This window comes from Oncorhynchus masou, chromosome 31 (assembly GCF_036934945.1).
Source record: "Oncorhynchus masou masou isolate Uvic2021 chromosome 31, UVic_Omas_1.1, whole genome shotgun sequence".
Lineage (NCBI taxonomy): Eukaryota > Metazoa > Chordata > Actinopteri > Salmoniformes > Salmonidae > Oncorhynchus > Oncorhynchus masou.
The window spans coordinates 58,620,609-58,640,524 of NC_088242.1; the positions used below are offsets into that span (position 1 = coordinate 58,620,609).

Genomic DNA, 19,916 nt, shown 5'->3' on the forward strand with positions numbered 1-19,916 from the left:
GAAAAATAAACATTTTTACCTTATCATAAGTAGACATAATTGCAAATGATTAAATCCTTCCAATAGAAGAAACAATTGTTATGAATTGAACTTTAATTAAATGAGTTGACTCTTCTCATGGGATGATTTCACTGAAAAACAAAAAGGGAATATTGAATGATCCCCAATGATCCACCGCATCTCCCAAAAACGTTTTCAACATGCATCTACAAAATTATAGTCTACAATCTCAAGCTTTGATTGTCTTCCTCTCAGGCTTCCATGTCTTCTCCCTGGACCTCCTCAATGTCCCCCTCTTGAACATCACTCTTAGGCCTCATCTTCACTGTCACTTTCCAACCTTCAGGATGGCTCGTTGTCAAGCTCAAAAGCCTCAAATTTGCCCAGATGGCCACCAATTTTTCTACCCTTGTCTTGGTCAGCCTGTTGCGTGCTTTGGTGTGTGTGTGTGTGTGTGTGTTCCTAAACAAGAACCAGTTGCGCTCTGAGGCGACTGATGTTGGCGGGATTTGGAGGATGGAGGCAACCGGGGAAAGAGCCTCAGATCCACAAAATCCCTTCCACCAGGTGGCTAATGAGGTAATATGGCAGTAATGCCAACATATATCTCCATTCCAAAGCCCTTGCTTGGAAGTGTACTTTGCCAGACTGCCAAGAACCTGGCCCTCATCCAGGCCAAGGTGGCGAGTCACAGTAGTGATGACACCATAGGGCTTATTGATCTCTGCACCAGACAGGATCCTCTTGCCAGCATACTTGGTGTCCAAAATGTACGCTGTTCTATAAATGGAAGAAGTTTGAATTGGGTGTAGTTTTCCCACAGAAAAAGGTTCACTTATTAGGAAATATTTTTGTATATTTTTTTAATGCATTTTAAGCAAAATTCCCCAAATTCCCAGGCTTAACTTTCCATGGACAATTTTCTGAAAAATCCCGGAGATTTATACCGGAAAGTTTACGACCATTTGCAACCCTATGGTTAAACAATAAATGTTTTGTAAATTACAATAATCATAACTCAACCAGTCCTATTTATGTCACACATGCAGCGAACAAAAATATATGGAAATGTCTGCTCTGCCCAAAATGACAAGCAACTAATTGAAGCATTTCCGCAAAAATGTAAGGGGCAAGTGGAAGAAGTTAATGAACGTGCCTGTCGGCCCTGCATAAAAGGCCAAAACTGGTTAAAGAGAATCTGTGATGAATGAAACTGATATACTTTCTTTCATTTAAGGACCAAAACATTGACAACTGTGCCATGGAGGATTCATACACCCATACACACATGCATACTTGCATACCTACAGTGCTTTCGGAAAGTATTCAGACCCCTTCACTTTTTCCACATTTAGTTACGTTACAGCCTTATCCATTCTAGAATAAAAATTCCTCAACTACACACAATACCCCATAATGACAAAGTGAAAACAGGTTTTTAGACATTTTTGCAAATGTAATAACTAAACTTATTAGTTCTTATTTACAGAAGTATTCAGACCCTTTGCTACGAGACTCGAAATTGAGCTCGGGTACATCCTTTTTCCGTTCATCAACTAACTTGATTGGAGTCCACCTGTGGTAAATTCAATTGATTGGACTTGATTTGGAAAGGCACACACCTGTCTATATAAGGTCCCATAGTTGACAGTGCATGTCAGAGCAAAAACCAAGCCGTGAGGTCGATGGAATTGTCTGTAGAGCTCTGAGGCAGGATTGTATCAAGGCAGATCTGGGGAGGGTACCATAACATGTCTGCAGCTTTGAATGTCCCCAAGAACACACTGGCCTCCACCATTCTTAAATAGAAGAGGTTTGGAACCACCAAGATTCTTCCTAGAGCTGGCCGCCCGGCAAAACTGAGCAATCGTGTGAGGTGACCAAGAACCTGATGGTCTCTCTGACAGAACTCCAGAATTCCTCTGTGAAGATGGCTGTCCTTTTGGAAGGTTCACCCATCTGCAGCATTCCACCGATCAGGCCTTTATGGTAGTAGCCAGACGGAAACCACTCCTCAGTAAAAGGCACATGACAGCCTGCTTGGAGTTTTCCAAAGGCACCTAAAGGACTCTCAGACCATGAGAAAGATTCTCTGGTCTGATGAAACCAAGATTGAAGTCTTTGGGCTGACTTCCAAGCGTCATATCTGGAGGGAACCTGCTCAGGACCTCAGACTGGGGCGACGGTTCACCCTCCAACAGGACAACGACCCTAAGCACACAGCCAAGACACCGCAGGAGTGGCTTCGGGACAAGTCTCTGAAGTTCCTTGAGTGGCCCAGCCAGAGCCCGAATTGAACCCGATCTAACATCTCTGGAGAGACCTGACAATAGCTGTGCAGTAACACTCCCCATCCAACCTGACTGAGCTTGAGAGGATCTGTAGAGCATGGGAGAAACTTCCCAAATACAGGTGTGCCAAGCTTGTAGCGTCATAGCCAAGAAGACTCGATGCTATAAACAAAGGTCAACAAAGGACTGACATGGCCGTGCTTTTTTTTTTTTATGCACCTGCAGCAATGTGTATGGCTGAATCCACTAATTTGAAGGGGTGTTCACACTTTTGTGGGTCTCTGTATTTCAAATTTACTCGAGTACAAGTTTCACTGTATGGAGTTAATGCAGGTAATGAGTGGAGAACAGTTTTTCTTTAAGAAGCCATCCTAACAGGTCTGTGTGCTGGAATTCTTACTGGTTGGTAGGTGATCAAATGCTTGCATCATGCAATAAAATGCAAATTAATTACTTAAAAATAATACAATGTGATTTTTGTTTTAGATTCTGTCTCTCACAGTTGAAGTGTACCTATGATAAAATTACAGACCTCTACATGCTTTGTAAGTAGGAAACACTGCCGATTTTGCAGGTTATCAAATACTTGTTCTCCCCACTGTACCTGAGACATGAAACAAATAGGAGGGAAGGCGTCCAGGCTGTCACCAATTTACTAATGCGCAATTTGGATAATGGAAACCTCAACATTTAATTTTATTAAACACTAGATTTTGGCTTAAGTGTTTTACCTTTTTTAGTTCTGACGTTCAGCTGTTTTTCTCAACACAAGACAGTTCAATGGAAACATACTGTAGCAGGCAATTGTCTTGTCTGTTTTCTATGACAACTTTCTAAATGTCGACAACAAATAATCACTGGAACAGTGGAAACATAATGTCATTGATTCTAAATATGTGCCTGTTATCTGAGTATCTGTGTTCCCTTCCAGGAGATGACCAGTATGCTGTGGACAGAGCGATGGAGAGAGAGCGGAACAGTGTGATGAAAGGACAGATAGAGGAAGAGCTAAGGCAACTGGAAGATGAGATCTCAGCCTGTAAGAGGATGTGCGCACACACACCCACAGATATTGTATGCCCTCACAACACCGACATCTGAGCATGCTAATAGTTGGGTCTTTCGACTCTCATCACACTGCTCTTGTACAACTGGGACTGTTAAAGACATTTAATGGTTGTGTGTGTTTGCAGACTTCTCCAGTACAGGCTTCGACTGCCACATGTCTCCGGTGTTCAGCCCTGCCAACCCAGAGAGCTCCATCGAGGACTGCCTTGCTGTTCTGGGCGACCGGGTGGCCAGAGACCTGGACACACACCTGACCTCCACTGTACACACACTCCTCAGTGCGTGAGTGTCTGTTCTGCAGTATACACCAATGACGATCTATGAATGGACAAAGCCATCAATCACGTGACGCCATTCATTTCAATGTGAAGACTTGATAGAGCATTTGAAGCCAAAGAGGTTGGTTAAGATGGCGTCTCATATAGGCAATTTATGTAGAAATAACACGCGCAGTTTGAGCTACTCCAGGAAGTGACTTTGCAGGCTAGCTCAGTGTTACCCCTTTCATTGAGTATCAGGGTACTTTTATTTATTTTACCTTTATTTAACTAGGCAAGTCAGTTAAGAACAAACTTATTTACTATGACGGCCTACCAGAAGACCTCCTGCGTTGACGGGAGCATTGTCAAGCTGGAGGGTCATGTCAGGATGAGCCTACTCTTCCCTGTAATGCACAGCATTGAGATTGCCTGCAATGACACACCGCCCCAGACCATGACGGACCCTCCACCTCGAAATCGATCCCGCTCCAGAGTACAGGCCTCGCTGTAACGCTCATTCCTTTGACGATAAACGCAAATCCGACCATCACCCCCGGGTGGCTGAGACACAACCGTGACTCGTCAGTGGAGAGCACTTTTTGCCAGTCCAGTCTGGTCCAGCAAAGGTGGGTTTGTGCCCATAGGCAACGTTGTTGCCAGTGATGTCTGGTGAGGACCTGCCTTAAAACAGGCCTACAAGCTCTTCAGTCCAGCCTCTCTCAGCCTATTGCGGACAGTCTGAGCACTGATGGAGGGATTGTGCATTCCAGGTGTAACTCGGGCAGTTGTTGCCATCCGCAGGTGTGGTGTTCGGATGTGCAGGTGTTACACATGGTCTGTCACTGTAAGGACGATCAGCTGTCCATCCTGTAGCGCTTTCTTAAACATCTACATTTAAGTCATTTAGTCATCTCACAGTACGGACATTGCTATTTATTGCCCTGGCCACATCTGCATGCCTCTGCAGCATGCCTAAGGCACGTTCATGCAGATGAAGTTGGAAGTTGACATACACTTAGGTTGGAGTCATTAAACCTCAGTTTTCAACCACTCTACAAATGTCTTGTTAACAAACTATTGTTTTGGCAAGTCAGTTAGGACATCTACTTTGTGCATGACACGGGTAATTTTTCCAACAATTGTTTACAGACAATTTCACTTATTTACTATCACAATTCCAGTGGGTCAGAAGTTTACATACACTAAGTTGACTGTGCCTTTAAACAGATTGGAAGATTCCAGGAAATATTTTGAGTCAATTGGAGGTGTTTTTCAGGCCGACCTTCAAACTCTGACTTTTTGCTTGACATCATGGGAAAATCAAAAGATATCAGCCAGAACCTCAGAATTAAAAAAATATATTTTTTTTAGACTTCCAAGTCTGGTTCATCCTTGGGAGCAATTTCCAAACGTCTGAAGGTACTACGCTCATCTGTACAAACAATAGTACGCAAGTATAAACACCATGGGACCACGCAGCCGTCATACCACTCAGGAAGGAGATGCATTTTGTCTCCAAGAGATGAACGTACTTTGGTGCGGGAAGTGCAAATCAATTTCAGAACGACAGCAAAGGACCTTGTGAAGATGCTGGAGGAAACGGGTACAAAAGTATCTATATCCACAATAAAAAGGGGCCTATATCGACATAACCTGAAAGGCCGCTCAGCAAGGAAGAAGCCACTGCTCCAAAACAGCCATTAAAAAAGCCAGACTACGGTTTGCAACTGCACATGGGGACCGAGATTGTATTTTTTGGAGAAATGTTCTCTGGTCTGAAACAAAAATAGAACTTTGGCCATAATGACCATCGTTATGTTTGGAGGGAAAAGGGGGAGGCTTGCAAACCGCAGAACACCATCCCAACCGTGAAGCACGGGAGTGGCAACATGTTGTGCGGGTGCTTTGCTGCAGGAGGGACTGATGCACTTACAAAATAGATGGCCTCATGAGGGAGGGAAATTGTGTATATATTGAAGCAACATCTCAAGACAGCAGTCAGGAAGTTAAAGCTTGGTTGCAAATGGGTCTTCCAAATGGACAATGACCCCAAGCATACTTTCAAAGTTGTGGCAAAATGGCTTAAGAACAACAAGGTCAAGGTATTGGAGTGGCCATGACAAAGCCCTGACCTCAATCCTATACAACATTTGTGGGCAGAGATGAAAAAGCGTGTGCGAGCAAGGAGACCTACAAACCTGACTCAGTTACACCAGCTGTCAGGAGGAATGGGCCAAAATTCACCCAACTTATTGTGGAAAGCCTGTGGAAGGCTACCCAAAACGTTTGACCCAAGTTAAACAATTTAAAGGCAATGCTACCAAATACTAATTGAGTGTATGTAAACTTCTGACCCACTGGGAAAGTGATTAAGGGATAGGTGAAATCAATCATTCTCTCTATTATTCTGACATGTCACAAACTGTCACAAAAGTAAACTTCCGACTTCAACTGTATAAAGACTTGGAGCTAGCTGTTGTACTATTAAATTATCATTAACTTATTCTGTGTAACCTATCATAACTTACATCTGGTGTAAGAAGCAATTATTGGTGCCAGGTTTATTTATTTTTTTATCCATGAAGATTGCCATCCTCCTGTTCACTATAATGGGATCCTGTTTTCTGAAAACAATGCCTGCAGTACTGCAGTCGGCCTTGAACTTTGTGGCTTCAATGAGAGGGGGCAGTTCTCGTCTGGTGTACATCTAGCCAAACATTCTCATTGTGTGTGTGCATGCAGCATGAGTAGCCCGATGTAGTGTTCACTGTTCACCCTTTTTAAAAGAACAGGTTTAGTAAATTCTTTGTATTGTGGTTTTCCCTTTTTTTTTTTTGAAACCTATTAGTTTGGTAGTTGACCTTTTTGGTTGGGAAAATGCATGTTTCAGTGCCTTCAAGAGTCCTTGAATAGACAGCACAGTAGTGCCTGGGTAGCCTCCTCAGCATAAATATGCATGCGTCTCTGGTTCACCTGTACAGTAGGCCTACAGTCAGGGTGGAGTTGATGGTGCCTTTCATACTGTCTTAGGGAAAGTGTTCCTGTCTAGCAAGTTCAGAACAGCACATGGACATTTTGTATGAGGTTGTATTATATGACTACTTCAGTCTTTTTTTAACTGCGCTTTTAATATGGATTTATTCATAAAAAATACATTCTCACCTTTTAAACTAGGCAAGTCAGTTAAGAACAAGTTCTTATTTACAATGATGTGCGGCGAACAATTACCCCAGCCAAACCCGGATAATGCCAGGCTAGACTCCCAATCACGGCCGGAAGTGAGAGCCTGGATTCGAACCAGGGACTCTAGTGACGCCTCTTGCGCTGAGATGCAGTGCCTTGTGCCACTGAGGCCTTCTAAGAAACTCTCCATATAGGTTTAATAAATGACTAACTAGCACATAGGCTTTTGTTTAATTTTCTCAAGTTACAGAAATGTAAGAACATTACTCATATCACATAGACTAGGAATGGATATGTCTAATGTAGCTTAACCATATTTATAAACCAGCTTTCTGTGACGCATGCATTTCTCAAGTTACTTACAAGGTCATTGGCGAATGATCACTGTGTGTTCATTTGGCAGCCCTTTGGACTACGAGCGTTTCAGAAAAGCAGCACAAGACGTCTCCTGCCACACGCAGAGCGGCTGGACCAAGGTGAGGGATCTCTCTACTTTGCACCTGCTGTTACTGCCTGACAACCTATTAGGCCTAGTTCAGAAACAAGCTAGAAGCTTTTTCCCTAGCTCTTAGGATCTGCAAACACCTAAAGGAATCTGATTAGGGCTGCAACGATCATGGAATTTTGGAATGACTGGTATTTGTCAGCCAATTGACTGCGGTCATGTTTTTTTATCGTTTGAATAGCAAAAAAGACACAGGCAACCGAAGACTGGTTTGCTATAACACCTTGCTGAAACAAGCAACAAAGTTTCATCACGTACGAGTCCATGTCATCACAAACAGACTCAAATGTATGTCCTGCCTTCAGTCAGCTGTTTAGTCCACAACACAAAACGAGCTACTTTTGTCTGGTCTCTCCTTATCTGCTGTTAGATGTAAGCCAAACTACTTTGTTGATTTTGGGTAAAGTTTGTCAACTTGAATATGAAGTTGAGTAATAACATGGATTATTATTTTTTTTTTACTGTTATGATTTTTATTTTTTTTTCCCACGGTCTTCATTCATAATTAGCAGTTACATGATTATACAATTACCGTGCCATCCCTGAATCTGTGTGGTGGAAGCTCCCCTTAGCCTTGTTGAAAGTCCTGGTGGAACCACCATTTTGCTTTTACCCATCCTGGTTCCTTTTTGGTAGTGTCTTGAACTGGGCCTAATACTCTGCCCTCACTGTCCCCAGGTGCTGGTGCCTTTAGTGCTGCTGCAGGCACTACAGGGAGAAGGACAGATCCTGGCCACCCTCCTTCCTCTGGGGGTCAATTTCCTGGAGGAGGCTGAGGCAGACTACATCATCCGGCAGGGAGGATGGGTGAGTGGACATTGGACAAGGGGAGGGATGGGACGGAGGACAAGCCAAGAATGAACCACTTATTAATATCTTATGCAGAGTTCAAGCAGATTAATGTTTCAGCCTTGACCTGATGGCTGCTGTTTCTTTTCACAACACACTATAGCCAGAGGAGGGTGCCAGAGATCCACTGTACATGGTTGGCTGTAATGGCATTTAGTCATTGTTGAGAGAGAACGAGAGGAGAGAACTCTTTAGTTTACTTTTCACTCACTTAGCTAATGCAGCTAATTTAGCCTACTCATCAACTTGACTCTGAAGTGTCATGTTATTTATGTTAGCTAGCAGGCTAAGGCTATCCAACACGGCAACTCTTCCAAATTAAGGTAAGCTTTTGTGTTTTATTCATTTATTGCCACCGGGGCCTGCTGGTGTAACTATTAAAGTGCTTACTGTGTGATTGAGGGTTTACTAATGCGTTAGTTCTAGTTTGTTGACTTAAGTTAATATGGTGACAACAGGCTGTTTCGTGTTTATGGTGGTTTGGCTTAGAAGTTTTTGCACCTGGTCACAGACCGCTGTTGTGATGTGCACTGAAGTCCACAGGCAAAGGGAAAAGGTGAGAGGAGGAGTGCATAGAATTATACAATGAGCAAAGTGATGACGCTGCTATGAAAGTGAACTGTCATCAGGGGTGTTCATTCCGCTGATTCTGTTGCAAAACCTTTTCTTAAACGGAAGCACACAGAACTGAACTGGGAGGGACCTAAGTGAATTAGTCCAAAATAAACTCTTGTTTTAGTTACAGAATGGAACATTTTGCAACTGGTTTGGACTAATGATTACACTCCAGATCAACTAGATGCAGACAAGAGTGTGCAAGTCAGTATTGAATTTGTCACACTCTGTCACCTTGATTATTCCAATTTGTATCAATCTGTGCACCTACGTTTATAACATTCATTTGTAGGGTAGTTTGTAGCAACCTCATGATGGGTATAGGGCAAATGTGAGTCATGTTGAAGCCTAAACCAATCCATGTTACATTGAACTGGGTGAATGGAATACAAATGAGTCATCCAATGTGCTCTAATGAAAATGATGCCATGCTTATAAAGACAAATCGTCCTTCATAATCTTAAACGGCACCTACCACCACTGGACATGTAGAAGAAGTGGTTCTGCTATCATTACAGATAGTGTAGCCTATTCATTACAGTAACAAGCCCTAGTGAAAAGAAACACAAGGCTCTCCTTGTCTTGTGGCGAGAATAAGAATTGCTGTGGGGCAGGTTATTTTTTATTTATTTCAACTTAAACTAGCTAGGCTAGTTGAGAACCAAGTTCTCATTTGCAACTGTGACCTGGCCAAGATAAAGCAAAGCAGTTCGACACAAACAGAGTTACACATGGAATAAACAAACATACAATCAATAATACAGTAGAAAAATCTATATACAGCATGTGCAAATGAGGTAGGATAAGAGGTAAGGCAAAAAATAGGCTATCGAGGCAAAGTAATTACAATATAGCAATTAAACACTGGAATGGTAGGATGTGCAAGTTGAGATACTGGGGTGCAAAGGAGCAAGATAAGTAAATTCAGTATATGGATGAGGTAGATTGGCTGGGCTATTTACAGATGAGCTATGTACAGGTGCAGTGATCTGTGAGCTGCTCTGACAGCTGGTGCTTAAAGCTAGTGAGGGAGCTAAGAGTCTCCAGCTTCAGAGATTTTTGCAGTTTGTTCCAGTCATTGGCAGCAGAGAACTGGAAGGACAGGCGGTCAGTGAAGGGATGACCATCTCTGATGCATCCTCCCTGACTCACTTCTGCTCTATCACATTATGACTGGGTCCATTTTACTGTATGTGCTCAGTCCCTTTGCCATACTAACTTTGCCACATTCCCACTTATGTCAGGGATGGTCCATAGGCTAGGGCTGGGAGGGAGAGTGGAGTAGAGGGCGTGGGGGTGGGTATGACACGCCAGTGGAAACTCCTCCTGTGGTGTGAAGTTAAAGCTCCGTTACTGTCATTCTGTCACAGTGGTGTGTGTGGCTCCACTTCGCTACAACTGGGTCCCCCTTTCTCTCCACTCCTCCCTCCCTTTGTCTCTGGCTCTTTTTTGTTGTGGTTGGGACTCTTTCTGGGCTTCTAAACCTGCTCAGGGAACCACTTACTGTATAGTTGCTGGGTCACAGTCAGGTAGGTCATTCATCTTGTGCTTTTTGGTGGCGTGTGTTTGTAGAGGACTGTGGGAGAACATTGATCGTAGTTAGTAAGAAGGTTGGGGGGGAATTGAAGAACTCTAGACCGTAGGGAAGGGCTTGCGTCTCTGAAATCTGGTTTTAGCTCGTTTGACCGTGATGTGAAGTGTGTGGATATCTGAGTTGACAGTTTGAACACAGTGCCTAGAACACAATAATCCCTAAGGTCCTCTGACGGAGCATTTAGAACAGAACAGAATGCACTGAATTTTCCCTCATCTATCTTGCAACTTTTACAAACAAGGAATTCATTAACTACCTCCTGGGTTATCACTTATTGAGCGATTTTGATTGGTTGTAGTTATCACTGTAAATCTGATGGGTGGCAGATTGATTTAGATGACGGGTACGTCGTGCCATCCTCGTGACCGTGGTCTCTCCTATGTTTGATGGCTCTGACGATGACCATTCCTTTTTGTTTAATTACATTAGGAAACAAAAAGGATTATGACCCCAATTTCATGTTCACTTCATTGAACAAGACCAGCCGCTCATAAATCCGACCCCGGCCATGGGAGGGGGGGTGATGAGTAAGCAAGGGGAATGCAATACACTAGAGACATTTTGAATAAGGACGGCTTCTGATACAAAATGGACTTGCATGGGTATGACTGCATTTGAACCTGTTCACCATGAAGGGTTTGGGTCTGTGACATACTGGAACTGTGTGAGAGCCTAAAACATTATGTGGCTAATCTAAGAGTGAGGGGTGTGTCTGTATTAAACTTGGCTGGTGCAGAGGTCATTATCTGACCTTTGCCCTTGAACACCCCTACACACCCTGTCCCTCTATTTCTAGCCCTGTCCTTCAGACAGCACTGACTGCTGTCCTTCAACATGACAGTGAAAACTGCTGCTCGTGTGTGTTCTGACAGGGACCTTCAGCCATGTCCTATTACAGACCTTGTCATGGGTGATGCAACTCCTGTCGCTCGGAAGTGACCGGACAAATGTTGTCTCTGACACCTTGTCTAAGGTCATCTGGGAGAGGAAGGCTAAAATGTTCAGAAAATGAATGTAGTAAGTTTCATTTTGGTGTCCCTCAAACTGCTTGTGACAGGTGTGCTTACGTTGCTCTCTCAAATTGTGCAGCCTCTGTTGCAGCGCACAATAGTCAAGTTACTTGCCAAAAGACCACAAACTGGACAGATTAGTCAGGCAAATGCCAAATACTTTCACATACTGAATTTCACATACTGAATTTTGGGGGGGGGGTGGTCTGGGTTATGTCAGGCTGCACAGCCCTCCGCTATGTTACGTAAGATGTCTCTGCTGCTGGGGTGAGATGCTGAGTGCATCTCTTTGTTTTGCAGCGTCGGGCTCTGCTGAGGAAAAATTACCAGAAGCCAGACTGGCCTACTTATAGTTCTATCCTCCCAGAGCAGTGCCACCTCTCAACTGCTAACAGCTGAACCCGGGTCAGATCCCCACTGTAGGATGGTCAGGGCATCTATGCTAATAGCCGAACCCAGGTCAGTGTCTACTGCTGCTGTCTGATGCAACCTGCGTCACACATACTTACACAGCGAGAGCAACACAACCTTTTGTGCTGGACGCCTGGTCTCAAGGTCTTCTGTCTGATGCTCCAAGGCCAAACAGTCCCGCTATCTGGCTGTTACCAGGCTCTCTTGTTGAAACCCTTCTCATAAATGAGGGCAAACTGGTCATTTTTTTCAGTGAGGTGTTAATTTGTAGAAGACGAGTAGTCATTCATCCATGTGCCTGTTCCCATCAGGCCAGCTGCTTCACATTAACCCTCCTGGATAAACCTGGTTATAGGCCTACACCCAGCTGCAGTCAATCTAACACAAGAAAGGAGGGCATGCATCTCTTGGGGGCAACTGGATCCTTGTATTTTTTTTAATGAAAGCTACTTCCTAAAAGGGTACATGATGTCTTACTCATTTGACATGGTAGGTTAGAATAGCTTTGTTGCTCTTTAGTGTTAGTGGATTAATTGGATGAGGGAGGAGTGATGGGATTAGGGTCAGTAATAATGGGGGAATCCTGACTGGGGGATGTTTTTATGTCACTGACAACACTCTTGTGCGTCTATTGAATGGCCATTATGTTACTGTGTCCAGTGGCCCCTCCTGGAAGTCAATCCCCTTTGATGGTACTTCATAGCAGCACACAACACTAAATGAGAGGTATTGTTAGTATGGGTCCCTCGGGCTGAAACCAAATCACTACTATGGGATTATAGTTTCTGAGAAATAAAATTTTGTATCTGAGTATACTGGAAAGTTAGATGCCTCTGGTCTGGCTGGCTAAGCATGGAGCCTGATGTCATAATGAGTCTCTCGATGTCTGACTACCAAGAACTCCTCTGTTAATGTTATGTTACGTAAGCAGCCTTGGGGTGGCAGGTAGCCTAGTGGTTGGAGCATTGGGCCGGTAACCAAAAGGTTGCTAGATCGAATCCCCGAGCTGACAAGGTAAAAATCAGCCGTTCTGCCCCAGAACAAGGCCGTTAACCCACTGTTCCTAGGTGTCACTGTAAATAAGAATTTGTTCTTAACTGACTTGCCTAGTTAAATAGTAATTAAATGTACATTTATCAGAACACCCAGACCGGTGTCCATAAACATAATTGCAAATCTGTACACACCAATGCATATATGTAGGCTAAGCATTAAAGGTCCAATGCAGCTGTTTTTTTTCTCTATATTCAATAATTTCTGATTTTCTTATGTAGCTTGATTTCTATCCAATTGTTGACAGATTTTCATGAAAATCCTCATAAAAATGTGAATTTTCCCACCAGAGATGTTTCCGTCAAATTGACTTGTTGCAGTTTAAAGCACATATGTCAGTCAAGGCCCGCGGGCCACATCCGGCCCGCGAGAAGGTTTTTTACGGCCCCTGGGATGATCTTGATTTATTATTAGAACCGGCCCGCAGACCGCAGCAAGCCGGCAGCCCGCAGATCTTTTACACGCACCAATACTACATTTCCCACAATGCAACGGTGACGCAAGCAGTAGGCTGCTTCATTTCAATATTTATTGGCACAGCAGTTCAGCATCACAGTAAAATTAACTTTCAGATACCCATCAAAAATGGCAAAACGGAAGGTGGACACTGAGAACCGGGGTTTCAAACAAGGTGGGAGTCGGAGTATATGTTCACGGAGGTAGCTGGAAAACCTGTGTGTCTTCTGTGTGGAGAAAGTGTGGCGGTACTGAAAGAGTATAATCTGAGACGACATTATGAAACGAAACACGCGGACAAAAACAAGAATATGGACATGGAACAAAGGCTACAAAAGGCAGAGGAATTAAAACGAGGCCTCAAATCTCGACAGGCTCTGTTCAAAAAAGCCAAATCACAAGGCCAGGCTGCTGTCAAGGCCAGTTTTATTTTGGCAGAAGAGATCGCTAAATCAGCCCGGCCATTTACGGAGGGGGATTTCATCAAAAACTGCATGATTAAAGTTTGTGACGAAGTTTGAACAACTTTTTTCTTTGATGAACCTGAACAAAACATCACACAGAAGTCGACTTACTGCTGAACACCTCCACTCAATTCTGAGGATTTCCTCAGCTCAGAGCCTTACCCCGAACATTGATGAACTTGTGGAAAAGATGGGACACCACCAAGTATCACCCTCAACCTCAAACAAGTGAACATTACTGTGCAATCACATATTTAGAGTTTTTACTCAGTTCAAGTTTAAAAGTTAAAGTTTAATATTTGTTTTCACTGCATGTTACTTCTCCTTAAACAAAGTGTTGTTTTTGATTAATAGATTTTTGCACTTTATTTTATTGTATTTCAATCCAATTATATTTTAAAAATATTTCAGTTGAGTGGATGATAGAAAATTGCTATTATTGTTTTTTCTTTGAAGTAAATTTAGCCCACTTTTGCTAAAATAGAAAATATAGGCTACTGATGGTGCCTTGAATACCGGTTTCTTTCATTTAATGTTCATGTTATGGGGATTTTTATATAAAGGAAATTTGTCTTTTGTGTCTGTTGAAAATTAAAGATTACTGACAGAGCCATAAGAAAATATTGCTTTATTTATCTGATCATATTGGAATATATTTGTTAGGTTTTCAGTAGGTTCAATTAGGTTCACTAGACTATATGCGTCATTTAAAAATTTTTCAATGAACATTCGAACAGTCCGGCCCTCGGCTTGTAGCTAAATTTTTTATTTGGCCCTCTGTCCATTTGACTTTGACACCCCTGGTTTAAAGGCTGTGTGACGAGGTAGTACACATAAAAATAAGTTTTGAAGTTAAATTGTACCAATAAAAAGTACAAGGCAAATGTGTTTCCATCGCATTTTCAACTGTACTGATGGTTTTCTAAATGTTTTAGTTATATAGCGAGTGTGCCCACTTTGGTACTTTGTCCGCGCTCTGTTGGCTCGAGTGCGCATATAGCCTACATGATGAGATTATTATTTACCAAAAAGAGCTTGACATATAAAAATAAACGGCAGCCAAGCATCGTTGATCATGTCACCAGAATGAGACCTTCGATATTTATTGGAAAGGAGCGTCAAGCTCACCTTGCACTTTCACCGCTATGTGAATTTCATCCGTAGCCCAAAACTGCATGCTTTCCCGATGGACGAGTCGTAGTGGGAGGACTACACATGTCAACGCGTGATTCTAAATTGACTTTGATATGATGGTAAAAATCAATATTTGCGGGGGGGGGGGGCTGTATATAACACAGGACAGTCATGTGTTTGACTGCGCTGGGCCTTTACCATTGGAACAGACACCAAAAACCAATTATCCTTTCACATCTTTTGGAGCAAAGAAAAATGAGTGAAATTAAGTCAGCCAGTCTGTAACATGACTTGAGTTCCCAGTTCTAATATTTGTGTTGGCAAAGAGCTCTGGCATGTTTGGGTTACAAGTAGCAAGTCACATGTGACTGAGACCCTGCTGGGACAAAATGCCAGCTCTCATTTCAAACGATGCAGGCTTCCAAGTCTTTACTAAAAGGATCTCATACTGTATTTTAGATGTGGCTGTACATGTGATGCTAGTGTGGGATGAAATGTTTCCCTTCTCTGGGGATTTTATTTTTTTACACCGGAGCCTAGTATCGCAGCAGGTAGTCTAGCAGTTAAGAGCGTTGGACCAGTAATCGAAAGGTCTCTGGTTCGAATCCCCAAGCTGACTAGGTGAAAAATCTGTGGCCTTGATAAAGACACTTAAACCTAATTGCTCCTGTAAATCACTCTGGATTAGAGCGTCTGCTAAATTACTAATGTAAATGTATACCCTATGTAATCACTCACAACCTCACTGTACCTTGACTGTTAAGGTTGTGGCAACTGTTCATAGGTGCAGTGGAGTGTAGTGTCATCCCTGAGGTAAGTTTAACTGTGGGTGTGTGGCGGTATCACTTCCCTCATTGTGTGGTATAGGTGTTTTAACACAGCATTGTTGAGTGGTACATACACTGCCTTCAGAAAGTATTCCCACCCCTCGACTTTTTCCACATTTTGTGTTACAGCCTGAATTTGACATTTTATTACATTCAGATTTTGTCACTACACACACTATCCCTTAATGTCAAAGTGGAATTACGTTAATAAAAAATGAAAAGCTGAAATGGCCGGTGTGTAATAATAATATTTAACATTTATTTAATTAGGCAAGTCTGTTAAGAACAAATTCTTATTTGCAATGACCGCTTAACCCAGATGACGCTGGGCCAATTGTGCGCCGCCCGAGTCATTTAAGTATTCAACCCTTTTGTTTTAGCAAACCTAAATAACTTCAGGACTAAATTTTAATAAGTTGCATGGACTAACCTGGTGTGCAATGGTGTTTAATGTGATTTTTGAATGACTACTCTGTACCCCACACATACATCTGTGATGTCCCTCAGACGAGCAGTGACTTTTAAACACCGATTCAACAACAGACCAGGGAAGTTTTCCAATGCCTAGCAAAGGGCACCTTTTGGTAGATTGGTAAAAATAAAAACAGCAGACTTTGAATATCCCTTTGAGCATGGTGAAGTTATTAATTACACTGTGTATGGGTTATCAATACACCCAGTCACTACAAAGATACAGGCGTCCTTTCTAACTCAGTTGCTGGTCGAGGAAGGAAACTGCTCAGGGATTTCATCATGAGGCCAATGGTGACGTTAAAACGGTTTAATGGCTGTGATAAACTGAGGGGTGGATCAACAACATTGTAGTTACTCTACAATACTAACTTGAATGACTGTGTAAGGGACGCCTGTACAGAATGACAAATATTCGAAAACATGTATCCTGTTTGTAATAAGGCACCACTAAAGTAATATTGCAAAACATTTGGCAAATCTAACTTTTGTCCTTAATACAAAGCATTGTTTGGGGCCAATCCAACACATCACTGAGTACCACTCAAATCACAAATTTGAAAAATATTTTCGTATTTTCCATGGTGTTTGCTGCATCATGTTATGGGTATGTTTGTCATCGGCAAGGACTAGGGAGTTGTATTACAATTTAAAATGAATAGAGCTAAGCACAGTCCTAATCTGGTTGAATGCTTTCCAACACACTGGGCGACATACACCTTTTCAGCAGGACAATAACCTAAAACGCAAAGCCAAATTTATACAGTGGAGTTACTTACCAAGACAACATTGAATGTTCTTGAGTGGCAGAGTTAGTTTTGACTTAAGTTGGCTTAAATCTATGGCAAGACTTAAATGGCTGTCTGCTAAACAACCAACTTGACAGAGCTTGAATAATTTTAGAAAGGATAATGTGCAAATATTGTACAATCCCGGTGTGTAAAGCTCTTATACATACCCAGAAATACACAGCTGTAATTGCTGCCAAAGGTGTTTCTAACATGTATTGACACAGGGGGTTGAATACTTAGCTAATCAAAATATTAGTGTTTGATTTTTCCATTAATATAGTATTTTGTGTAGATTGTTGACCAAAAAAAATAGTATTCACACTCCTTGACTTTATACTATCTGAAGGCACTGTAGTTTGGAAAGAGCTGTTCCTGTGTGGGGCCGCCTGACTTCCCCTCAGGGGAACAGTGTAGTAGTTTGTCTTTCTGTCTGTGTATCGTAGGGAGGGTGGAGTTTTGTAACACACCTGACAACCGATCACAACACCTCAAAATTATGTTGTACAACAGCAACTGTCTTTGTATCAACGTGGTGTGTGAAGTTATAGGTGTTAATTTTTTATCACCTTTTATTTAACCTGGTAGGCTAATTGAGAACAAGTTCTCATTTACAACTGCGACCTGGCCCAGATAAAGCAAAGCAGTGCGACTAACAACACAGTTACACATAGAATAAACAAATGTGCAGTCATTAACACAATAGAAAAGTCTATATACAGTGTGCAAATTAAGTAAGATTAGGGAGGCAATAAATAAGCTGTAGTGGTGAAATAATTACAATTTCGCAAATAAACATGAGTGATAGATGTGCAGAAGATGAATGTTCAAGTAGAGATACTGGGGTGCAAAGGAGCAAAAAATATATAAATTGGTCTATGTGCAGTGATCTGTAAGCTGCTCTGATAGCTGATGCTTAAAGTTAGAGCGGGAGATATAAGGCTACAGAGATTTTTGCAATTCATTCCAGTCATTGGCAGCTGAGACCTGGAAGGATTGGCGGCCAAAGGAGGAATTGTCTTTGGGGGTGACCGGTGAAAAATACCTGCTGGAGTGCGTGCTACGGGTGGGTGCTGCTATGGTGACCAGTGAGCTGAGATAAGGCGGGGCTTTTACCTAGCAAAGACTTGTAGATGACCTGGAGCCAGTGGGTTTGGCGACAAATATGAAGCGAGGGCCAGCCAACGAGAGCATACAGGTTGCAGTGGTGGGTAGTATATGGGGCTTTGGTGACAAAACGGATGGCACTGTGATAGACTGCATCCAATTCGCTGAGTAGAGTGTTGGCGGCTATTTTGTAAATGACATCGCCGAAGTCCAGGATCGGTAGGATAGTCAGTTTTACGAAGGTATGTTTGGCAGCATGAGTGAAGGAGGCTTTGTTGCAAAAAAGGAAGCTGATTCTAGATTTAATTTTGGATTGGAGATGCTTAACTACCAGGCACCTAGGTAGTTGTCCACATATTCCAAGTTTGAACCGTCCAGAGTAGTGATGTTAGGGGGGCGGGCAGGTGCGGGCAGCGATCGGTTGAAGAGCATGCATTTAGTATTTCATACAGGGAGTGAAGTTAAGAACGACAGGTCAAGTTTGGTGTTTATTTTCATATGAAGTAGCCAAAATCTAGATTTTATTTCACTTGTCTGCTGCTTATGTCCTAGAAAATCAGAATTCCACATTTGGTCATGTTTTTAGCTACTGAATAATTGGTGGTCTACTTAGCCTGGTGATGGGGAGAGCTTTACCATATGCTCTTTTGAAAACATAGGAAAATAAGTTGTTTTCTGGATTTAGTAACTGGTGAAAGGTCTCCTGCAGATTTATTTCATTTGCCCAACAGTTGTTACTCCCAGATGGAGACCTATTCATGTGGCCCTCACACAACATGGCGGCCCTTTATCCAACCACTTAAAACCTTGCCCAGAGAAGAGGGTTTAAAAAAAAAAAAAAAATGATGTCAACCACTCTCCCACACGCAAATCCGCTTACACCCAGACAGTGCATGCTAGGAAGGGTTGGCGTCTAGTTTTAATCCCCTGCCTGGCATCCCGGGATGCAGCCTGGCCTCTGAGGGAATGGCCTTGTAAGGAGAATAACCTTCAGTCAGGCTATAGGCCCTTAGCTCAAACACCTGTGTTTTACATAGATACAATATGGCCCCATTTTAGTTAGGAAAATGTTCTGTGAGTCCGATGCAAATAAGTAGTCATTTGCAAGCCTGTTTGAATGGAAGATAAATGTACCAGAGCCGTTATTTAGCCTACCTGAATGAACCGTAACAGTTTAACCTTATCTTTTCATGGGGGAGATGTGGATTAGGCTGACTCAGTTCGTGCTGTCAGATCCATCTTGTCAGATCCATGGCACCCTGCTACCCCTACTGTGCTCTGTGGGAATTCAGTTTGAGCTCTGAGGCAGCCATTTTCACACCGTCTGACATGCGATGCAGCCACCTAAAGTGCTGATGTTCAAGCTTCCTACACAAAGATCTCCCTTTTTATAAAATGTGCCTGAATAGCCTCCTACCCACTTACCTACCTGGTCAAATATTGACATCTAAAAACACAGTGCATTCGAAAGTAATCAGACCCCTTGATTCCCCCCTGAAATTTGTTACGTAACAGCTTATTCTAAAACACAGCATTATGGGGTATTGCAAAATGTATTTAAATAACTGAATCACATTCACAAGTATTCAGACCCTTTACTCAGTACTTTGTTGAAGCACCGTTGGCAGCGATTTTAAAGCCTCGTCTTCTTGGGTATGACGCTACAAGCTTGGCACACCTGTATTTGGGGAGTTTCTCGCATTCTCTGCAGATCGGATGGGGAGCATAGCTGCAGAGATGTTTGATTGGGTTCAGGTCCGGGCTCTGGCTGGGCCACTCAAGGACATTCAGAGACCTGTCCCGAAGCCACTCCTGCGTTGTCTTGGCTGT

At 42.7% G+C, this 19,916-nt stretch overlaps 1 protein-coding gene across 1 annotated transcript in view; it reads left to right on the forward strand.

The window, feature by feature from the left end:
* The window catches only part of LOC135524194 (bcl-2-like protein 13), a 40,515-nt gene that overhangs the window by 14,718 nt on the left and 5,881 nt on the right, over positions 1–19,916 (forward strand). The window contains exons 3-6 of the mRNA XM_064951508.1: positions 3,223–3,330; positions 3,485–3,641; positions 7,206–7,278; positions 7,986–8,114. Coding sequence (XP_064807580.1) covers positions 3,223–3,330; positions 3,485–3,641; positions 7,206–7,278; positions 7,986–8,114 — 467 coding nt within the window. The remainder of the gene's footprint in view (positions 1–3,222; positions 3,331–3,484; positions 3,642–7,205; positions 7,279–7,985; positions 8,115–19,916) is intronic.